The following is a 22,634-nucleotide window of genomic DNA, read 5'->3' as shown; positions in this document are numbered from 1 at the left end:
ATGGGAAATAATAACAACATTCTTTTTAAAAATGAGCTCAGAGTAAAACTGCGAGGGTACAGTAATGCCCTAAGAATTTGCATGAAGCCCATAATTAAACCTGCAGCATTTATAAATTAGGTTTTTAATACATAATTAATCCATTGATGGAGAATCTTATAATTTACACTGCAAATGTTATAACCTACTAATTTTGCTCATGTTGCCCAAATGCATTTCTGCCTGAGCCAATGACACTGCTGGGTATATACTGCCATCCTCTGGTAGCTCTGCATATGCAACCTAACACATAAAGATAACACAAAATAAAGATGTTCAGCAGATTCTAAAAGATTTAGGTTTATTAACAGTTCTCAATAAAAAACAAATGCAAATTTGTTTTAAACCATGGAATACATGTCCACAAATATTTTTTTTCTTTACAAAGTCATTGATTTTTTTTGTAAAAGTGAACATAATACAAACAAAATCTAACAAAAAGCCTTCATCTTTTGTCAAGTTTAAATTAATCTTTCAATTTGAAATATAGGTTAAGTGTAACAGAAACTTTCCTCCTGCTTGTGTAATTGCAGCATGAACACGAGTTGAAATGACACAGGTCTGACGGCACGGCTACATGCCACAAAAAAGTGCAATCTATCTACTGAATTGACCATACGTTCTGACATAATAGTGTGTTTAAAATGAAGTGGAAGGACTAAGATGATGATGATGAAGGACAGGCAGTATATGTTGATACACCGCTTCTTCCTAGCTTCTGAGTTTTCTCTGCTTGTCTTAAAATAAATCAGGTGAAATTACTTTTTAGAAAACAATGATGGGAATAAGGGGAAGATAGTTTTTTTAAGAAGCTTGAAATAAATATGTTTTGGGCAGATTCTATGACAGCCTCCCTGTCAACAACTTATTCTATGTTAAAGAAATGAAAATATAGCTTTAGACATGATAACATATTCCCTGTAAGGAATGCAATTTCTCTGTTTCAGACCCAAATAGTGCTGACGAGCTGCTGTGGCCATATTCATAAACAATAGAAAAGAAATTAACAACAACAGAACTCTTAAAACAAGACTGTGTGGGAGACAACTTTCCCATATAAAATGGTAACCAAGCATTGAAGTGCCAGAATCTATCACTAAAGTCGTATATACAGTGGTAAAAAAACAGATGATGTGACAATATAAAAAGAACAGAGAGATAAAATACTCACTCAGCACATCATACACACTTACTTCATGCCAAACTAGTCATTTTGGAAAGCTACTTGACACACCCAAGAGGAAGACATATGTGATTTAGAGTCGCTAACAGATGATGGATAGCATGAGGGAGGAGGAGAAGATGGTGGGTGTAAACAGAGGTTAATATAAGGGCTACTGCGAACAAACAGCTGATGATAGAAAGCAAAACCTCAGGCTCTGCCTCAGGCCTCACCTCCACCCTCTCCACCAAAAATACCAGCTGGAGGATCACAGAGTGACATTAATCCTTGAGAGTTCCTAGCATGCACACACCCTCCCGCCTCCTTGGATCCCATCTCCCTGCTCTGAAGTCAGAAGATGCTCATGGTTCTCAGCTCACTAAATGTCTCTAAAGTTCCCCTCATCGAGGTCAGCCAAGAAAAGTATAGCACATAAATCAACACTTGCATAGTATCATCCTGCACAATTCTCAGGTTTCCATTCAAAATATTATAAAATCACTACTTCAAAACACAAACACAAATAGTAAGACAACAATGGCAACTTGTGAAACTAGTTCCAACAAGTGTGTCAAGCCTGATTGAGAGGTGTGTGTGGAGCAGATGGAGCAAGAGAAATCTGTACAGCTGTCAAGGCAAAAAATGTTGGAATGATGGAGACAGCTGTTTGTTTTGTGTGTGTTTTTGTGTGTATGAGACAGGGAGAGGGAAAGAGTCCATTCATCTTTGTAGGGTGTTAAACTGGTTGTCGTCAGCTCAGTACTTGGGTACTTTGGTATAATCCTCCTGGATGACACTCTTGCACAGACAAATGGAGAGGATCATCCCAAGGAGCTGGAGGAAACAACAAACAACAAACAGTTGTCAACTTAGATCCCAGTTAGAGAGTTAAAACTAACCAGCAGAGCAATCAGATGTGTAATATGTGTGTGTGTGTGTGTGTTCAGTTCATGCATCTCTACTCTACCATACGATTTCTTTTGTTCGCCATAGGCTGCAACACAGAATTTCTGTCAACTGTTTTCTCAACTAATGGCTTAGTGGCAGTGAGGTGGTCACCTGCTAAAGTTTTTCCCGCTGTAAAAGAACACTACAAACTCTATGAAGTGTAAAATTAATCTCAAAAATCAGCTAAAGCTAATTTGAGGCTTGACAAGTCACAGTTTGACAAACCACCTTGGTATTACTGTACGGTCTGTACGGTCTTGCATATATCAGGAAATAAACCTGCAAAGAAACGATGTCTCAAGAAATTTTATTCTAAAAGAGCAGTGGCACTAGTACCATTAAAGCTCATACATTAAAAATGTAAGTTTCTTTGATTAAATCCACACAAAACTAAAGTGTATAAACAGCATGTGCTTCTATGGGGTTATGTACGAGTTATTTCACCCTGCTTCCAGCTAAGCTAACAGCCTGCTGGTTCTAGCTTCACATTTACCCAAGAGGCATGAGAGCTGAACAACCAGTGCATTTCTTTATATGGTAAATCATTCTTTTAACTTAGATAGATGAAGCCTCCAAGTAGCTGTGCATAAAGTAAACGTCAGGACAGGATTTATTATTTTAGAAGAGCTACAGTTGTTTAACATTATCTGTCCAGGTAAGTGATTGTAATCCAGTGCATTTTGTTTTTCATTGTTTTGTTTCAGCTAAAGAAAGTGACATCTTTAAAAGTACAATATTGGCTGAAGCATGTCTTGCTGGAAGTGTACCCGTGGATGTGCAAACACCTAGTAATAGTTTACTGCCATACCGAAAAAAGAAAAATCATTCTCAGGTACATTCTCAAGAGTCAGTTTTTTTGTGACAGACATTAAAGTAAATAAGATCTTTGGGAAGTGCAAGTCACACTGGATATCAATATGCTTTTGATGTCTTTGTGTTATAGCTAAGATGGGTGGGAACTGTACCTCCACAACTGCCACACTGGCAAAAATTCCCAAAATAACTCCACAGTTCTCCATGAGCCATTTCTCCACACTGGTTATGCAACCCTGAAAGAGAGAACAAGAGAGGGACGACGAGGGAGAAAATGCGGTTAAAAAGGACATGGAAAGAGGGAAGCTGCTAGAGATGAATGATCCCGCCCGGACATGAATAGAGCCTTTTCAAAACACAACTGTTGGCTTTGGACTGAACCAGTGAGGGGAAGAATAACACGGCTTGGCTTAGCTCAGGGAAATCATGAAGCGATAGAGAGAGTGAGGTTTTCAAAACCTGCAGACCAAACATCAGAACTGCGGAGCTTTTCTAATGCTTAAAAAAAAAAAAGAAGAAAAAAAAAAGACACAGCACTAACAACAGGTCGCCACAGCTGTCGGCATTTACTGTACTGTGCAGATTAAGTGCAGCCACAGCGACACACTGATCTGGCAACTGGGGTTTCATAACACGAGACAAACTGACTCACGTAATGAATAAAAGTGTGAGTCCTATCAGACAAATGCAGGCGTGTTGTAGCATTGTTCACCCAGCAGAACAAATGCAGACAAACACTGACTGTGGTCTGGACTGAAGATAAAATGTTTCCATTTATGCAGATCTCCGTACAGCTGGGCAGAATTTAGTGGAAAAGACAATCCAAACTGTGTAAGACGTGTGTCCAGAAGGCAGAAAACAATCACTTTTACTCAATCACTGTATCTATAGTCAGTTTAATGGCACTTGTACTTGACTGAAGTATCTACATTTTATGTACTTTAACCCAACTACATTTCTTCATCTATAAAAAAAATATACATACAAACATATTGTCATAGATAAAAAACTGTCCCCAGCAACATCCAATGTTTATTCATGTACATATTTATGAATCCATTATCATTTATCAGTAATACAGCATATAATAAATGTAACACCCCATTTTGCATAATGTGTACTTTTACTTTTGATACTTTAAATACATTTTGTTGCTAAATTGTTGCTACTTTAGTAGTTTTTTGAAGTCATGATTTTTATTTGTAACTTATGTTGTCACAGTACATTGGGCCTCTGAAACTTTTACTTGAATAAAATATCTTAATACTTCAAGTTGTAATATACACCTAGACTGTAAAGAACTCATGTGCTGTGTAGCAAACTATATTTTAAACGGCTTAAACCAGTTTCACTTTTGATATGTGTATCAAAGCAAAACTTCCCACAAAATTAAAACACTGGCAAAAGATTAAAAAACCTGAACTCGTGGAAAAAAGGGAATTCTCAAGAAAGGTTACTCATGCTGCTGCTAGCAACAGTTTCACACAATGTATTCCCCGCTAAATTCACTGGAGAAACTGATTATTTTTGACCTTATAAACTGATGTTAGAGGTGTAATTTACCGTTTCATAGACGGGTAAGTCTGAGGAAAGGTGCTCACACAGGCCCCCTGCCTGGATGGCTGAGCCAGGCAGGGACTCATTGCGACAGGAACATGAGTAGAGGTGGCTGGAGCTGTTCTTGATCAAAAAGTTCTCAGACCAGTTTCCTGGACCAGTCCATCCACAGCACTTGATCTGGTATTAAAACACAAGGGCAGGATGTGAGGGAAAGGAGAAGAAGAATAAGTTAGAATAAGAATTAGTGTGTGAGATCAATCACTTCTTGGCTGCTGTTTTCAGAGAGACAGAGGGAAAGAGGTTTGGCAAGAGACAGGGAGAGAGACAGACAGAGAGAGACAGAGCAATAAAGTGGAATGAGATCATAAAGAAAATCACAAGCTTTATCAGAGCATGGAGAAGTTTGACTTCAGCTTACTTCAGACCAGTTTTTATCTGCTATGGGTTGATTAGTTTAGTGGCGCCGTTCATTTAAAGGACAAAAACATATTTTGTCACTTACCCCGTCCTGAATTGTGTCAAGTCGTAAAAACAGTTCTATGTAGGCTTGCTACATGTCTGAAACGTCTGCTGCCGGAGGATAAGTTATTTTGTTTATTATTATTTGTGCGCTCCAATTTTTAATTTGGCAGTTTTTTCCATTTTCCATAGTCAAGAGTTGTCTTACAGACCGTTTACTGTGAGGTCTGTGGCTTATCAAAAGAGATGTTCAACACTGCTGTAGGAGCAGTTTTCCAATGTTTTGAGCTTCCTTCTTAAAATTTCAATTCAGTCTATTCTACTATGATGAGAAACTAGAAGAATGATTTCAAAACCTGGTCACATGAAAAAAAAACTAAACTATCTGCATGGAATCTAAAAATAGATTTACAGAAGAAAGATTCACAGTCCTCCAAGTCGTTATTAATCCAAAGGTGATGCGTAGAGGCAACTGGACTGGAGTTTTGAGAGACAGCAACAGATGTGGCAGAAAGTACTGTGTCAGTATGCCTGCTGTTGATGGTACTATAACTACAGCAGCTGGACGTTGTAGTGAGACACTAACCTGTAGCTGCTGTGGCTCAGTAGCAGCAACAGCTGTAGTTACCCGAACTTTGTTAGCTGCCATTCTCAATTGCTGACAGATACCTTCCTTACTTCATATTCTGTTGGTTTTTTTATACTTATGTGGTTACATTTTATTTGGTTTCATAATAGTGTTAATGTGGAAATTTTTGGATCTCCCACTGCCCCAGTTTATAGTAGGGCCTGTTGTTGTCGAGGTAATGTGTGAAAATAAAATCTGTGGATGTGGCTATACACAATAGAGTCTCTATTGTATATTCTTTACGTAATTCAAAACATTTTGACAATATTTAGGTTTCCTTTTTGTAGTAAGGCTGTTTTGGCAGTGCAAAAAAATCCTGTTTATTAGGAAAAGTTAATTAGGATCAAGTGAGCTAGGAACACAATTTACTTTCCTCTGGGTTGAAATTGCTTACAGAGGATTTTTTGTCAGCTAAGATATCACCCACTAGGTCAGGGGTGCTCAATCCTGGGTCTCAAGAACAGCTGTCCTGCTTGTTTTCCCACTATCCCTATTCTTAAATAAACTCTTCATCTGTCCCACTCCATCGTCATGTAAAACCACATGTTCAAGCTTCTCACTGACTGCACAGACCTGATTCAGGTAATCAGCAGTGGGCTGAGCAGGGATAGTTTAGAAACAAGCAGGACAGTAGCTTGAGGACCTGGATTGAGTACCCCTGAAAATAAAAAAACTACACAAAATGTGGTCTTCAAAGTCTCCACTTCTGGCAGGCTCGTTTATATAAAATTAATGACAATGATCAAATCAGTTAAATGAATTATAAACATAAGCTTTCTGTTATGCAATTGTTAGAAAGACAGCACCAAATACACACTGTAGCTAGTTACCTTTCCTGCGTGGCCCTTTCTGTGGACATCACAGTAAACAACATGTGACTAGTACTGAAGTGCTGAGAGTTCATCTGACAGCAGACAGACAACAGTTTAAAAGCGATTATACTGTATGTTTAGGAGCCAACTCACCGTCTTCTGAATGTAGTCCCAGGTTTGTTCTGTGGTCCTGTTGTTCCCGGTGTAGTTGAATATCATGCCTTGTATGATGTTTGACATCTCATATTTCAACTAAAAAGGAGAAGAGAATTCATTATTAACAAAGCGAGGTTTATGCATCACGCCACTACAGGTCTTGTTTTAGTTGATGTTAACAGTATATTTTAAAGAGCTGTACATCGACAGTGTGTATGTGTATGATGTCTTTGATTACAGATTGTCCACCCAGACATCAATTTTTGGTCCAAGGTAAAAAAACAAAGTTCAAGAACTTGGTAGAAAGTCCTGTACTTAAGCAATATATTGGGTGGTGCCCTGTGAAAGCCCATGCTACATGACACACATTGGACAAACACAGTCTAGCAGGAGCATGTTCTGCGTTTATGTGTATAAGACCACAGAGCGGTGTCAGCAATGTAGCTTCAGAGCTGGAGATGAGTAAGAACATGGCCCTATTTTGGGAGAGGGCACCACCCTGCGCTGTGGCCAGCCCTAAACACAGGGAGTGCATCCAAGGCTACACACACACACACACGCATACACACACACAATGACCGAAAATGCAACAACAGGTTCTTCCTATCCTGGGTCCTAAAGGGGTGAACACATTCAGCAAGGGAAAGGTTTGTATGTCCAAATGTTTAAAATAATTTAACTGGTATGGGGGTTGGTGTGTTCAATCACAACACTCTCTTCACAAAGTGGAAACACACAAGACTGGCCTGAATCTACTAAACAAGACTTGTAAGCAGTATGACTGAAAAGATTTTAGAAAAAAAAATAACATTCATGGTACATATTAAAAATATGTTTATTGATCAGTTATATGAATTTACAGAGGTAAAACTCACAAAAAAGTAATAAATTTAGGTATTTTTGTAAAATATTAATTGTATGTATTGTATGTATGTATGTATTTACATTTATCAGCACTTAATCATAATCACTTGTCTTCTAAGGTTTTCATTTGATATTTGCCATCTAGTTAGTTTTAGGTGTATTACTGGTTGAATAGCTTAACTTGCTGGCAGTGCTTTTAAATCTGTGTGGTATTAAATACTCTTAGTACAGAAAGTATAGTACAAACAGTATGAGAGAAACATACTTGTTTTTGGGTGTTTGGTTATTAAAAGATTTAAACTTCCTTACAGTTTGGTTTGAAGTGTCAGCAAAGGCTGAAATTTGTTCAAACAACAATGAAGTTGGTCGGGCTGCCTGTAGGGGGCACTGTGTCATTAAACACTCCAGTAGGAAGTAATTTCTGTCCCTGACACGTAATTACTTAAGACATAACAAAACATTCTCTAGTTATTTGTTTGCCTTTTCTCTCCCTCCAACATAAGAAAATCCCCCAAAGGGGGAACTTAGACAACAATGGAAACAATCAGTACTGTAACCTGCTCTCTACTTCCTCTACAGCTGTCAAACATGTCATTCTGTCCACCTGCTTCATCTTACTTTCTACCACTTTTCAACATACCAGACACAAACTGACATCCTGTCACTTTCCATTTGTTGAGCTAAAAAATGTGCTTTTATCACAGGATGCGGGGGGCTCCCTACCAGGTACCGCTAATACCTTAACTGTGAAGAGGAGGAGTGCAAAGAACACATTTATAACTGTGGGATGAAGGGTGCGTAGGGGAAGGTAAGTGTGAAAAGATAAATTTAGACAGAGTATATATAGGGAGGAACAAAGAAAAAAACAAACATACAGAAGAAACAGGTGGACAAATTCTAAAGAAGTAAAATCAAAACAGGTATAGGGTAAAAATACATTGGTAAAGTTCATTGGTAAAGTTCATTTGAATTGCTTTCTTACCCGGTCTCTCTGGAAATAAATGAGAACTCCAGCTGTGATCTGGGCAATGAGAATGAGCAGGAGGCAGGTGAAGTACTGTGAGGGGTAAATGGAAATATCAGTATACCAACATTTACATTCAAAACATTTCATTTATTTCCAAAGCTGGAGAAAGTATGTAAAATTAAATGAAAAAAGTAACTTTAAATCAAAATTTGAGAAATAACATTGTGGTTGCGTGCAATGATAAACCAACAAAGAGATAGCACAGGAAACTGCAGCCTTCCTCTGCAGCAAGGATCAGCTAAAACTGTTTTACCCACAACTTCTTTTTCCTCCTGATTTTGTTAGACTGAGATGGGCCAAAAAAAAAGTATTTTTGTAGGTTAAAAAATCCTTATTATAAGAAAAGAAAAGTCTTTAGCAAACATTTTTACATTTAAAATTCGGTATTTTAAAATTTGCACACCTTCAAACACAATCTCTACAGCCCTTTGCAAGAATAATGGAAGCCATTATGGATCCTTGCTTATTTATGCCTCCCCTGAGTGTAAGGTGCTGTCTATGCCAGCTGGTCACTGTCACTGGGAAAGTAGGTCATGGCTGTTGTTCAGTTAACCCCTATCAGGCTTAACACTGTAGAGGTCATGCACTCATCCCCACTCTTGCTGTACCCCCTGTGTCTCACTGGATTTATCCCCATAAGCGCCCTCCTCCTCTAAGTAAATCCACACATGTTGCAGAAATGCGGAAGAGCTTTACTGTCAGCAGGAATCTATCAGGTATTCTTAGCTAAGCCTGGGATTTCAAGCAGGTGTTTTAGGCAAATGCAATGCAAATAATATGTGTAACTTTTATATGAATTTATGTGCTGATGGAGGTACAACAAACGATGGCTATATACTGTAGAATGTTTAATCATTACTGAGATTTTATGTATCATATGAAGGTATTTTGTGTTTTTATTAAGAACACAACAGCAGGCAGAGGACAGGAAAAGAGGGGAGAGAAAGAAAGACAGATGAGAAACAACATGTTACAGAGGTTGTGGTTCATGGTTGGATCTACACACCATGGTGTAGAAACTGCCTATTCAATGTATATAATTGATGGTATTAACCATATGTTTAGAGTATGAAACCAAGCTAATGCATGTTGGGGTTAAAATTCCTCACCAGGCCCAGCATACAACGGATTTCGCAAATTGCTCCTATCCAGCCAAAGAAGCCCATTGCCATTGACAGGGAACCTACTCCGATAAGAATGTAGGAAGCTCCTTTCACCGTTTCTGATGATTCTTCTGGAGAAAACAGAGGTTTAAAAAAATTTGCATGCAAAATACAGTCACATTTGAGTTTTTTCTAATACAATAATAACAAGGCCCTGCTCTCTGCCTTTGTTTTCCTCCTTTAACCACAGGGTACACTTGCCAACAAATGCAGGGCAGATAAAGGTCTCATTCACATGCACAACCACTTTTGATATAGATGGTTACAACAAGCCAAAATTGCCTCACAGAAAAACCTCCTACTTCTGTGATGTCCAAGCATTTTAATGCTCAACTCCCACAAAAGATTATTTTATTAGGCCACCAGTTATTGTTGGAACAAAAGAAGTTGATCTGTGGTGAAAATAATTGATTTGTCTTTGGTATTTAGAGCGGGAGAGCTCCAGGAGGAGGTGGGAGGTGGAGGGACAGGGACAGAAATTAAACCTTGGAAAGTAGGAGAGGAGATAAACTGGAGCCTTCATGTGACCTTCTATTATCTGGGCTGGTGGAGGTCCAAAGAGTCAGAGTTTGGTCAGCAGATGAAACCAGAATTTGAGCTTTGTGAAACAACTCCAGCTCCTAAAGATTCCTGAGCCAAGAAAACAAGCCAGGGCTTTACAATAACTTACTCCCATCAATTTAGTGAAGAGCCAGACCCAGCAGCCACTCTCTACCACTGTTCTACAAACTCAATACATGTCACTTCTCGGCTTATTCACTAGGAAACTGAACACATGAAGTTATTTAAATTTCCCTTATCAAGTAAGCTGCTGATCATAGCACATGCACAATGAAAATTAAACCTCCCACAGACTATAAAAACAAGCCCCTCTTCCATGTACAACATTACAAGCTAGCCAGTCTGATGATCAAAAATCTTCTTTCTGTTACATCAGAGTAGCTGAGATTTGATCGATGAGACATCATTACATGCATGTAAATGGCTGACGTCTCACTGCACATAGGTCAGCCATATATTTTACATGCAGTCAGCAGAACTGTGGAAACAGTAATATCATTTCTGTGCTAAATTGTGACTGCATGATACATGTTAAAACTATGATTTCCATTACAATTATTCATCTTAATGTTTGCTGAAAACATAAGAGCTACTTCCCTGCACTTGTGGAACAATAAATTAATTTCCTTAGCTACAGTGGACCATCACCATATTAACTGAGATCTGAGATCATAAACAAGAATTCTATGATTATTAGATGTGGGAACTCAAATTGAAATAAATTTTTATTGAGTGGTTTCCCTGTAGCTCTGCGGTTAAATGAGCACTTGTTCCAGTATAAACATACACCCTAGAGTTAAAGTGACGTCATGCAGCAGTTAATGAATTCTCAGAACATCTCAGCACAGCAACCACTTTTACCAAAGCAGTTTTCTAATTTACTTGGCATGTTCTACATCAATTGTTTGAATGGGCTACTTCCTGTAACATCATGTAGCAGCGCACAGTGCACCACACTGAGCAGTGCTTTTATACTGAAGCTGCAGATTCCCTCCTAAGTCTTTTTAGACTGATTCCCAAATGTGTCAGCAGAAAACAGATACTTTACACTCTTCTAGCTGTTAAGTTAGAAACTGCGTTTGTCCGTGGTACTGCTAAAGAACATTTTTCTAAAGTAAGCATGTACCATGGCACATTTCCATGAAGGTCTCTGCTAGATATTCTTAAATAGACCCTCGGGTGGTTTTCATGGAACTTTCCATTTAAAGAGGAGCAGAGGGTGGAGAGAGGGCTGTTTGGTATTGCGACTCCTTCTGTAAACATAACCAAAGACACACATTCAACTTGTTTACAGTTGGAGAAAGATCCCTGTTGACATTATGTGCGGTATTAAAACTAAAACATAAGTTAATCAAGTTTGTGCAACATTTCTAGAATATGAGCAGCTAGAAGAAAGATCACTGCTTAAACAAGCTGCATTTTGGCAGGTGCCAGCAAGGTAAACTTGACGCGATAACTGGAGCAAGCTATTAAGAGCACTGAGAAAATGTCCTTTTAGCCGAAACATAAGGCGCTTGAAAGCAAAACACTTCCAAAGTTCCTCTACCCGAAGTCACTGGGGCAGCTGCACATGTGTCTATTCATAAGACTCATAAAGAATGTAAATGAAAACAGAGAGATCCTGTTTATGGTCAGGCAATGGTATAAATGAGGGGAACACACCGAGTCAATAAACAGAGGTGTCTGCAGCTTTGTTTTTTTTGTTTTTTTTGTTCCTCTACAAAGTGTTATAAGGTTTCCAGTGAGGTTAGAACTCCAGGGAGCCAGGGAGGAGCTGAGGTGGACCCATTCTGGTAACAGGGAACAAAAATAACATGAAGAAGAGAAGGTCATCAAACCCCTCACAGGAAGGGATAGCCTCAGTGAAGCAGGACCTCCACTATCTCTGGAGCAACAGCTGGATTATCACAACAATAGGACTGGGCCTCTCAGGGATGATGAATACTGCGCTGCCTTTGTGTTTTGAAGGCCTGGTTGGAGATACGGAAACTAAATAATAACCTTGGAGTTCTCCACTGGTAAAGACCAACGGAGGACTCAGTCTGGTTTAGGACTCAAGGTCATTTTTTGTAGACTTCAACCAAACTATAGCATTTTCACATCATTGGTCAAAGCAGCTCAGGCTTTTGGCCCAAATATAGATTTCTTCATAGTTATCTTTAGATTATTTTGTTGTGTAGTCAGATAATTGTTTTGTCTGTAATTTGTCAGAAAGCAGAGACAGCTTTAAATCACAATAACCCAGAGTTCAAGACCAAAAGCGGCAAAACCTCACATTAAGTTAGAGTGAAGAAATCTAGATAATCAAAACGCTACATAGTAATAGTAACCATAACTAAGGTCGATCAGAAATAGTGTTAACAGATATTATCAGATCAAGCATAGACAATTTTGCCAGGATGTTTTTTTAAAAATAGACAAAATGGTGTCACTAAGTTAAAGAAGTGCAAAGAACTTAAAGAAGTGCAATGTTCGACTTATGTGTTAAGTCAACAGATAATATGTTAAAAGATTTCTTCTTGATAGATAGGGAGAAACTTTCACTGCTGCTCTCAGCAACACTCCATCTGGGATGAATACACCAAAAGTATTTATAACACGATTTATGGCAACTAAGAGTTTCCATCCTTGGTTTCTTGTTCTTTTCAGACAAGGCTGGAACTGGGTTTCATTATGCTTTTGTCAGTGTCTTCACAGTAGTTCACAGTAGTGTTTTATAGAAAGCTGATAACTTTGCCTCTTACAGCATGCCATTTGAGGGCTTGGTGTCATTTTTACTATGCAGTGTCTACAAAACAGATTTGCAACAACATTACTAAATGTGGAGATTCTAGGTGGGTGTTTTAGCTATCTGGTAAACTGAAAGAACAGGCATGTTCAAATTACAACTCTGTAGAAACTGTAAGCACATAAAGCAGCTATTTCTCAGCAAATAATAAAAAAACTGAGATGCCCCAGAGGATTGACTGAATAACCTACTAATCTTAATCTCCACAGATGTGTGTGAATGGGTGTTTGTGTGTCTACAGGGCAGCTTTTCAGTGGCGGAAGAAGTCATAAAGTTACAACTCTGAGTCACATTGTTGGTTTGGTGTAAACATCACTTGTGGTTCTGTGGGAATGAGTCCTAGGGGATAAAGTCCACATAGGTTGTGCAGACTAGGCCAGGGGTTGCAGAATTTGACAAGCCGACTCTGCAATGTGTATTTTCACTTTCTCTGTGCTCAGACTAGCTGACATTAGTCAACATTGCTGAATGTTTGCTGATGTGTTATCGCCACAGGATACAACAGCAGGAACGCAAGTGAATGAGTCTTACAACACTTACGTAGAACAGCAATGAAGCTCTGGTTATCAAGGAGAACCCATAGTCCAACGCCTACAATCAGCGCTCCAAAAACCTGTGAAGGAGAAAAATTAATTTAACAGGAATTAAACCTGATATCAGGGCAAAACACAGAATCTTTGCTGCCATGTCTTAAACGGGGGATATTTCTTTCCCCTTCCTCAGGCTATCACATCTGGAATTTATCAAATCCCGACTATTTTCTCTTTCCCTTTTTTTTTTCACAGCAACATCCAGAGGGAAAGGGGATCCACTGATATTCAACAAGAGTAAAAAAGTACAGAGGCTTAGTGGTACTTTCCTCAAGTTTTCAGTTTTACTTCTCTGCTCCTGTTGAGAATTTTAATGGAAAATGGAAAGTCTGGAACATCCTGGACACAGTGCCTCTGTCTATTAGGGGAGAGATGATGTGGATATGACCAACAGATCCACTCTGCTGGTTTTTCCAACATTACACAATTCGACAGAGATGAAGCAGTTCTGCTCCATTTTCAATAACCCATCTAGAATAGCAAATGAGCTATGTTAAGTAGGGTTAGGATTTATGACAATTAGGGATGAATAGAACCATTATTTTTAGGCTAGGTTATTTTGTTACTGGGGTCTGAAAGCCTCCGAAAATGATCTGTTTTACTGTATGTAAGCTTGTAATGAGGCTATGAAGTTCATAACATCTATGTAATTAGGAGAGGCCTTGTTTAGGAGTTGTGGGGAACTGGTGAGGGGGCAAAATTCATAGATGAGAGGCTCTGTTGATTCACCAGCTTCCCCTGTGTCCTGCCAGCCCTCCCCAACTAGACAACAGTAATTAGAGCCATGGTTAGGAGCTGTTCATTTACAGGGACTACTGAGCTTTCGCCAGCCATCATTAGCCCACCACTTTCTGGCTTACCCTAACCTCCCTAAGTCTAATCTGTCCACATGGTCACTAAAACAGACCCACAGGCTTCCTATTAGACACCGGTAGAGTGTTCACATCAAGAGGTCTGCATCAGGGTTACAGCAGCAGCATCATTGGAAAAGTCTGGACAGGCTTGCAGAAGCGAGTTTTTAGAGTCTGGAATGGTATCAACCCCTGAACTCCATGTTGTGTTGACAGGAATAGAGGAGGAAATAAACAAAACCATCTGCTAATTTAGGTCTGGCTGTGCTCAGATACACTGTAAAGTCTCTCACTGTTAGGCAGAATTATGGCATTTACATTTTCATATATATCTCTGCTAATCTGCAATGCTATTTGTCTAAGGCTCTTTGTGGTGGCGCGTCATGCGTCATAAGCGTTCGATTAAACTGAAAGAGCACAGCATGCCTATCTATCTTAGGTAAGCACAGTGATAAAAGTGCAAGTCATGTGACATGCTTTTGACAGTGATGAAGAGATGTAATTACTTACAAAGAAGAGAAGATTGAAGAGGAATAAAAAGTACTTGGTGACTGTGATGCAGCCGTTCCCCATAGTTGCACTTCTGGAAGACAAAAGTTTAAAATAAATTAAACATCAGAGGGAAATATCGCAGGATAGTGTGGTTCTATCAAATGAGAAGGCGGAGACAAGATTGAGAAGAGACACAACAACAAACAGCCAGCCTTGGGATAGCCTTGCTTTAAGAAGATAGTATGTGAGCCACAGAACAAGGACATGGGAAAATCTGCACAGTTGGGTTCATGCTTAAGCACAGCTTTAATCTTCAATGCAACAACATCAATCTAATTCATTTAAACAGGCACATTTCTCTAGTATTCAATACCTCAACCTGCTCTAATCTCTATTTTATAAGACGAAAACTGGCTTGTTGTCATAGGATATGAGGCCTTATGACAATGCAGCCTGCTTTTGAAAGCAAGTTTGTTAAATAGTCCTGTTTTATTCTCGACAAAGCAGAGGAACTATCCTGGTGAGACAGCTTGACAAAGACCACCACAAATTGGAGAGTGGTGAAGTCATGATGGCTGTGCAGAGACTGTGACAGCATATGTGGTTAGGCATGCCATTGTCATCACAGGAAGAAGGAAACTACGCCCATCTACAACTTTATTTACAAGCAGAAATAAGCCGAGAAGGAGTGTTTTAAGAAATTGCTTTACCAATGTTCAAGCTTTTTAACAGATATGACCAGACAGACAGACAATTAGACCTTTAACACAAACTGAGATACACTGCTGTCCAACAATTTACAGTGTTGTCTTTATTGTTTCACAAGCAGTTTACCTCACACTCATATATGTGTATGCTCATGTTTCTGACACATACACATGCATTCGGTGACTTTCCTGTGAGTAATACTTTCCTTTAGGAAACACCTGTAGACCAGACCAGCACCACTCATACAGTTGGGAGACTTTATAAAACTCCAAGGCAACATTAGTAGCCTGAGCTCTACTAATGCAAAAAAACCAAACCAAAACAATAAACAACAACAAAAAAACAACCAAAATAAAAACTATATATATATATATATATATATATATATATATATATATATATATATATATATATATATATATATATACACGTGTGTGTGTGTGTGTGTGTGTGTATGCATATATATATATATATATATATATATATACACACACATACACGTGTGCGTGTGTGTGTATGTATGTACACACACACACACACATATATATATATATATATATATATATATATATATATTTTTTTTTTTTTTTTGACTGGACAGAACTGAAAATATAACCAGCTATTGCAGTTATTTGAGGAGTGTAAAAATACCCTATGAAGACAACTCCCTGTATAATGGATGACACAGTTATTCTTTTCTCTCTTCCTCTTCAAAAAACCCAAAACTGGGAATCAAGAATAATAGGTTCTTCCCAAACCCGATAATAATGTGTATTTATGGCTAATAAAAACAAAACAAAAACAAGAACAGACCCATTACCAAAAGTGCAGTGTTTTTTCCAGAACTATTGCAGTGCTTCAAAATAAATTCCCTAAATTTTATTGATCATTGTATGAATTTTATTGATTTATTGTTTTTAGCTTAATCTGAAGACGAGCATGTGGCCCTCAAATTAATGTTGTGTTATGGCAGAGCAGGTGCTGCGCTGCACTTGTTTCAAGTAAAAATATCACCAATATTGCAACCAGTTTATAAACCACCTTTGAGTTAACTATAAAACGCAGTCAAATAACTTGCAGATAAAGTCTGTTCACTTTGCGCACACATTTCCCGTCTTGATTTCATTTTCCTCTTGTTGATAAGCATCTGTCTGTACAGGCAAGTGAAAACTAAGGCAATAATACTGCAGTTGCTGGCTCTTTTCAACAACAACTACAGGAAATAAGTTAAACCTTAATTTAAATACAAAAATTAAATACATATATAATATATAAACATATATAATATTAATAAACAAACACTGTTTATTTGACTATTTTCTTAACATCTGTTTTTCTTTCATTGTAACAACATTGTGAAATAAATCCCTCAGTGCCATTTATGCTTTTCAGACAACAAATAAAAATTTCTAGCAGCCCCAGTCCAATGTATCTTAAAGCAGTCAACTGACTACAATGAAGTTAGTTGCAAAGCCATCCAAACCATATAGTCAAATTTTTTTAGCAATTCCATGCAAATTCACACACTGGGCAGATAAATTGTGGGGCCATTTTAAAGCTACAAAACATAATCACAATAGTTAAAAGTCAAAATAAATCTACTCAAGGAGAAAATAAGACCGAAAGTAGGGCTGTGCCATATTGTATTGTCTATCGTGTATCAGTATTTATTCCCAAGGTAAAACATTTGTAATATCATGATATTGGCGGTTTACACATGCATGCTATAAATTGGGAATCTCATATCCAACAAACACACCAACCTTGGTGGAAAGCAGATATGCCACATTTAAAAGGGAAATTTGAATTTTTGAACAGCTGCTTAGAAATTGTTCAGCTTCAAATAAGATGTGAATGAAACATGTGTCAGGAACCCAAACCAGGAAACTGTGGTATCAGGAATCAATTCTGTTGCATATTTTAAAGCAACATTCATAAGCAACTCCTTTAACTCCGAAATCTTGGTCAGCATCCTAAAGAATAATGATTTAAATTATATTGCAATAATTATCAATATTAACTGATATGAGAAGAATTATCTGGACAATTACTATAAATGTAAATAAAAACAGAATGCGATTTGCAAATCTCATCAAACCATATTTATTCACAACAGAACATAAACGTATCAGATGGTAAAACTCAGACACTTTACCGTTTCATATAAAAGATTAGCTCATTTAATTTGATGGCAGAAACAGATTCAAAAAAGTTGAAACAGGTCGATGTTTCCCATTATGTAGCATCCCCCTCTTCCTTTAACAACCGTCTGTAAATGTCTGGGAAGTGAGGAGACCATTTGATGAAGTTTTAGGAGAGGAATGTTGTCCCATTCTTATCTGATGCAGGATACTAGCTGCTCAAAAAGTCCTGGGCCTTTGTTGCTGGATTTTCGTTTTATGATCTGCCAAATGTTTTCTATTGGTGAAAGGTCTGGACAGCAGGGAGGCCAGTTCAGCACCCAGACTCTTCTTCTGTGTAGAGCTGGATCGGTTTCACATATGGCTATTTCTTTTCATGATACAGCTTTAACTTACATTTGTGGATTGCACCATGAACTGTGTTCACAGACGTCTTCCTGAGACCATGTGCAAATGTCCAATAGATCACGAGCATTTAGTTTTGACCTTTGGTTTTGTCCCTTGCGCATAGGCATTCCTCCTGATTCTCTGAATCTTCTGATGATATCATATACTGTAGATGGTGGAATCTTCAAAGTTTTCACAAATTTACATTGACAAACCTTTTTCTAAATTTGCTCCACGATTATTTGGTGCAGTTTGTCACAGATTGGTGAACCTCTGCCGATCTTTACATTCAAGAGGCTATGCCTCTCTGAAATGCTTCTTTTATATCCAGTCATGTTACCCACATGTTGCCATGTAACCTAATTGGTTGTCAAATGCTCTTCAATTCGTTTTTGATTTGTGGCAATTACTTTTTCAGCCTTTTGTGCCCCTCTTCCAACTTTGAGTTTATGTTCTATTGTGAATAAACTATAGGTGGAGGGGATTTGCAAATCATTGCATTCAGTTTAAATTTACATTTACAAATACTCCCAACTTTTTTTTAAATTGGAGTTTTAAAAAAGCAATAAAACATTGCAATTTAATTAGAAAAGCTGTCGAAAAATCCGTCATTTTAGGTCACAACAATCACAAAAAAGTCTTCAAAATCCTAGAAAGATGCACATCACTCAGCCCCACAGGAAAGTACAATGGTTTCACGGAAAGTGGCAATAGAAATTGTGCAAAAACTGTTGTTTTATTAACAATTCTGCTGAAATCCAGATACAATAAAGTTTATTTCAAATAGGAGGAGCTATAAGTTAATTTACCATGGACAGAACAAAAAAAATGTATGAGAAAGCAGCAAATGAGTCATCTGAATTTTCCAAACTGAGACCTCGCAAAACCATGTTTCCAGTTACAGCCCCCATTTCCCTCCCCATGTTTTGGTAATGGTGTGATCACTATAAAAAAGTCTTTAGGTTACACTAAAGAGGCGTTGTTATACAAAAAGCCGGTTCAGAAGCACAAGGGACAAAGGTGATTTGAAGACAGCATGCAGAGCAGATGGCCGCAACTGTGTCTGTAATGGACCCAACAAGAGTCAACTACACAGAACAGTACACAGAAAGTCAAGTGGTGTGCCAGCCTCCATCTACCACCTCCCCCTATCATATTCATACATGACCCACTTACACATCTGCAAAACTATTATCCTAGTACTAAATCCCTTAATGTCATGCCAGAATCCTGCTTTAACATGTCCAACAATGTTGTTTATCCCCATGGGCAGGATATAGCTCATTGTCTACATTGGTGTCTTAGTGATTAAACTAAATAGGAGAGCATTGTTTCATTTTGTTTGAGGAAACAGCTTCACCACACAAACATTTATTGTATTTGAAATATTGTACCCTGCAAGGGAAGGGACCCAGACTGCTAGTATATATAACATTGAATCGGATTAATGTGTACAGTATGTCTGCAAAGCTGCTTTTGCCTATTTATTTTATTGCTTCTTATGTCATAGAAATTCTTATACCTAGCTTTCTCCATTTGAGTTGCACAATTAGTTGATAAGAATCTTGAGTTCTTCCATCAGTTAAATTCCGTGACAGGGAGGGGATTTCTCATTTACCATCCACAGCATGGGAGTCTCATACTTAATATCATGACAGAGTGAAAACCTCAATGGGGTCAGCACCAGGTAACTTCCTGCCATTCACTGGAAATGATGAAGCATCTAGCAGCAAAAATCGAGAGAGCAAAAGTGACTCAAATATTTTTTTTGATAATATTATTCATTAATAATTAAATAATAATAAAAATATCAAACTAGTATCAAAAGTTAAAGTACCACTACCATAACCTCTAATAACTATTGGAAAACGGGAGAAGCTGGGACAAAAATAGCCTGTAGCTACACGTGTCCTACACAGCTGTAGTTTGTCGATGCAACATGGTTAGCTAAATGGTAATGGTGGGTAATAGGAACATTTGCCTAATTCTGCTCATAATTTCCACAGGCAAAACTATAACTGTTAAAGTTAAGTATAGAGTAAAGGTGTAAAAAGTAAGGAAGTGGAGAGTACGCTTTGCTTGCTTGATGTGCCTATTCACATTTCTGCTTGTAAAGCACAATAGTGCTTGCACCTAATGCAAGACAACTGCAAGAGCACTGTGGCAACTGGATGTTGCATCTTATGTCTACTTAGTAAGTGCTTGACTTCAGTTTCCGTAGAAATATTTAGACAACTCACTTTGGTAACATTTGGCAGCCTGTCAAAATAAGTTAGTGTCTGTAGTTTAGTTTATCTGATACAATGGGAGAGATGTCCCACATGTCTCCACAATGTCAAAGATAACACAACTAAGTCTTATTTCCACTGTGGTCCTAAGTGTAAGGTAAATGCTGTAGTTCTTGATGTAAGAAAAATATCCATAGAACCCTCTATGACAACGTTCTGGTAAAATAATGGCACAAGTGTCAAGACAGCACTATATAATCATGGCTGTAGCTAAAAATGCAACAGTGGATTTGCTCGTTCATATTATTTTGCACAATCATCAAACCCTGTCCAAAATAGAAGGTTTCATTCTTATTTTTATGGTGCGTTTCTACGCAGTGAAAAATATTTTGGTAATAGACTTCATCAAAGTTGAAGTCTATTCACTTAGGTAAAACCTTACTCTGACACGTGCACATTCTCTTACTGGGTTAATACTCATGTGAAATAATGACATTTTACTATTTCTCCATATGTGGAAGCAATGGCAGTAAAGTAAACCCTGTTTGCCCTACATTTTGACAACAACTTTTTAAAAATTTGTTAGATTTTTTATGATATTCAAGCAGCAGAAAAATTACAATGTAAAGGGGGAAAAAGTCATACTGGCACAAAATGTATCAAAGCTTTTACAAAGGCATAAAGGGATAAGTTCACTATTTTCCAATAATCAGGTGAAAATTGACTTTGAGACTTTGAGACCACACTGTTAACTGGTTAACTGAGAACATTATCAGCATTAACTGATTTGATTAAGTTGGGTTACAACTGTTGTTTTCTCTAACTTGTTTTTTTAAGCCACACCAACAAAAAAACTAAGTGCATCACTTCAAAATAAACAATGGTGTTTATTAACTAAGACTTTGTTGCTGTAACTATGCCTCCTAATCACAGTGACTAGTGACCCTTTCAATGTGAGGATTCAAACTAAGTCTGGAGTTCTTTTACTGAAAAAGTTGCCTTCCCCTTTTCTATAAAGGGACTCATGTAAATAGAAACAACTAAATACCAAAGGGAGAGTGACTTTGGGGAAATATCTACTGGATTTGGCCAATTTTGACAAGGCTTCAGGGAGCTTAAGATAAACTCTCAAGGTTACATGTTTTGTCAGGAATTGAGGAGTAGATGTAGATTTGTATCCCCATCACTTGGAAGGAGAACATCCTTTCGCCAAGTTGAACAAGAACATAACTACAGCAACTACTTATATTTAAAGAGCGAAATGACAAATAACGTTACTGCCTCTTAGCAGAGAGCAAATAATCCAAACACCATACGTCACTTAGACGTGATCCTAACTTCCTGTAACGTTACAAAATCCGGAGCAGTTACACTCTATAGTCAAGTTGATTGACAGTGTGAACCAATGGAAGCTTAAACATTCTGGTTTAGGGTTTTCAACAACCAAACCGGTTCGGTTTATGGTTGCTGCTGAATTGTTTACCGTGAAAGGATGTTACGTTACGTCATCTGTAAAGTAACGACCTTTACGTTAACGTCATGTGTAAAATGACCGTTGGACACAGTTAGAGACGCGCAGGCTAACGCTGACGTTACACCTTTATCGTTAGTCTGGCAGAAAGGTGGTGTTGGAAAAGTTGGAAAAGTGTTAGAAAGTTGGAAATGTTCTCCGACGGATAACAAGGGTAAATTAACATTTGTGGCGTACTCTTTAAAATGGTAAGTAGTGTTAAAAAACGCTTACTTGAATTTGTCCGAAGATGGTCACAGTTGGCTGGAGGATCGACCGTCCCTTGGGCTGCTTGTCCACTGAATAAACTGTCTCGGCTGGTGAGAACAGAGATGTGTGTCTGCAAAAATGTTCACACCCCCACCGTGCGGCAGCCATGGTTAGCTGCATGGTTAACCCGCTCCTGCCTAGTCCTGCGCAACAACTGCAGCTTTGGGGCGTCACAGCTGGCGCGCAGCGGTTCTTGATTCAAGACTCGATCCGTTTCCTCGAGTACTAAACGTAGCGTAGGAAATATCTGAGGTGTTTGTACCTTGACGCGTACTTTATTACGCTTTTATCCCCCATTTTGGTTCATTTGTGTGCCGTAATTACTTTTTTTTTAACATTTACAAGCTCTCGATAGGTTTATATAACTATGTAGAGCTTATAAACTGGAACGAAGCCGTTTGTAACTGAGACTAACTCATAATGAAAATAAACTTAGTAGCAGTTAAATTAGCTCCACCTTCAGCAACTACAATAATA

At 38.1% G+C, this 22,634-nt stretch overlaps 1 protein-coding gene across 5 annotated transcripts; it reads right to left on the bottom strand.

Moving 5' to 3' along the window:
• Positions 1–323: 323 nt before the first annotated feature.
• On the bottom strand, positions 324–22,252 carry cd82b (CD82 molecule b). Of its 5 annotated transcripts, none has more exons than XM_067501548.1 (10): positions 22,122–22,232; positions 19,672–19,872; positions 14,932–15,004; positions 13,521–13,593; positions 9,578–9,699; positions 8,424–8,462; positions 6,575–6,673; positions 4,526–4,699; positions 3,115–3,198; positions 324–2,035 (listed from the first exon to the last, which is right to left on the bottom strand). In XM_067501548.1, exons 2-10 carry the CDS (start codon positions 19,683–19,685, stop codon positions 1,958–1,960), a joined length of 756 nt encoding a protein of 251 aa, XP_067357649.1. In that variant the 5' UTR covers positions 19,686–19,872; positions 22,122–22,232; the 3' UTR covers positions 324–1,957. The 5 variants fall into 5 exon arrangements, with proteins under 5 accessions (XP_067357649.1, XP_067357648.1, XP_067357645.1 ...); XM_067501547.1 differs by having other exon boundaries at positions 9,578–9,702; positions 22,122–22,230; XM_067501544.1 differs by having other exon boundaries at positions 8,424–8,498; positions 22,122–22,228.
• Between the last annotated feature and the right edge of the window lie 382 nt (positions 22,253–22,634).

This window comes from Channa argus, chromosome 4 (assembly GCF_033026475.1).
Source record: "Channa argus isolate prfri chromosome 4, Channa argus male v1.0, whole genome shotgun sequence".
NCBI classification, from domain to species: Eukaryota; Metazoa; Chordata; class Actinopteri; order Anabantiformes; family Channidae; genus Channa; species Channa argus.
The sequence above is the reverse complement of the archived record's forward strand: the minus strand, read 5'-3'. Positions and strand labels throughout refer to the sequence as shown.

Coding starts and splice junctions, on each gene's coding strand:
- cd82b (XM_067501543.1), bottom strand. Junction 8,499..9,577: donor TCCGTTGTATGCTGGGCCTG/GTGAGGAATTTT, acceptor TACCCCTCACAG/TACTTCACCTGCCTCCTGCT. Junction 3,199..4,525: donor ACTTACCCGTCTATGAAACG/GTAAATTACACC, acceptor TCTCTCTTTCAG/GGTTGCATAACCAGTGTGGA.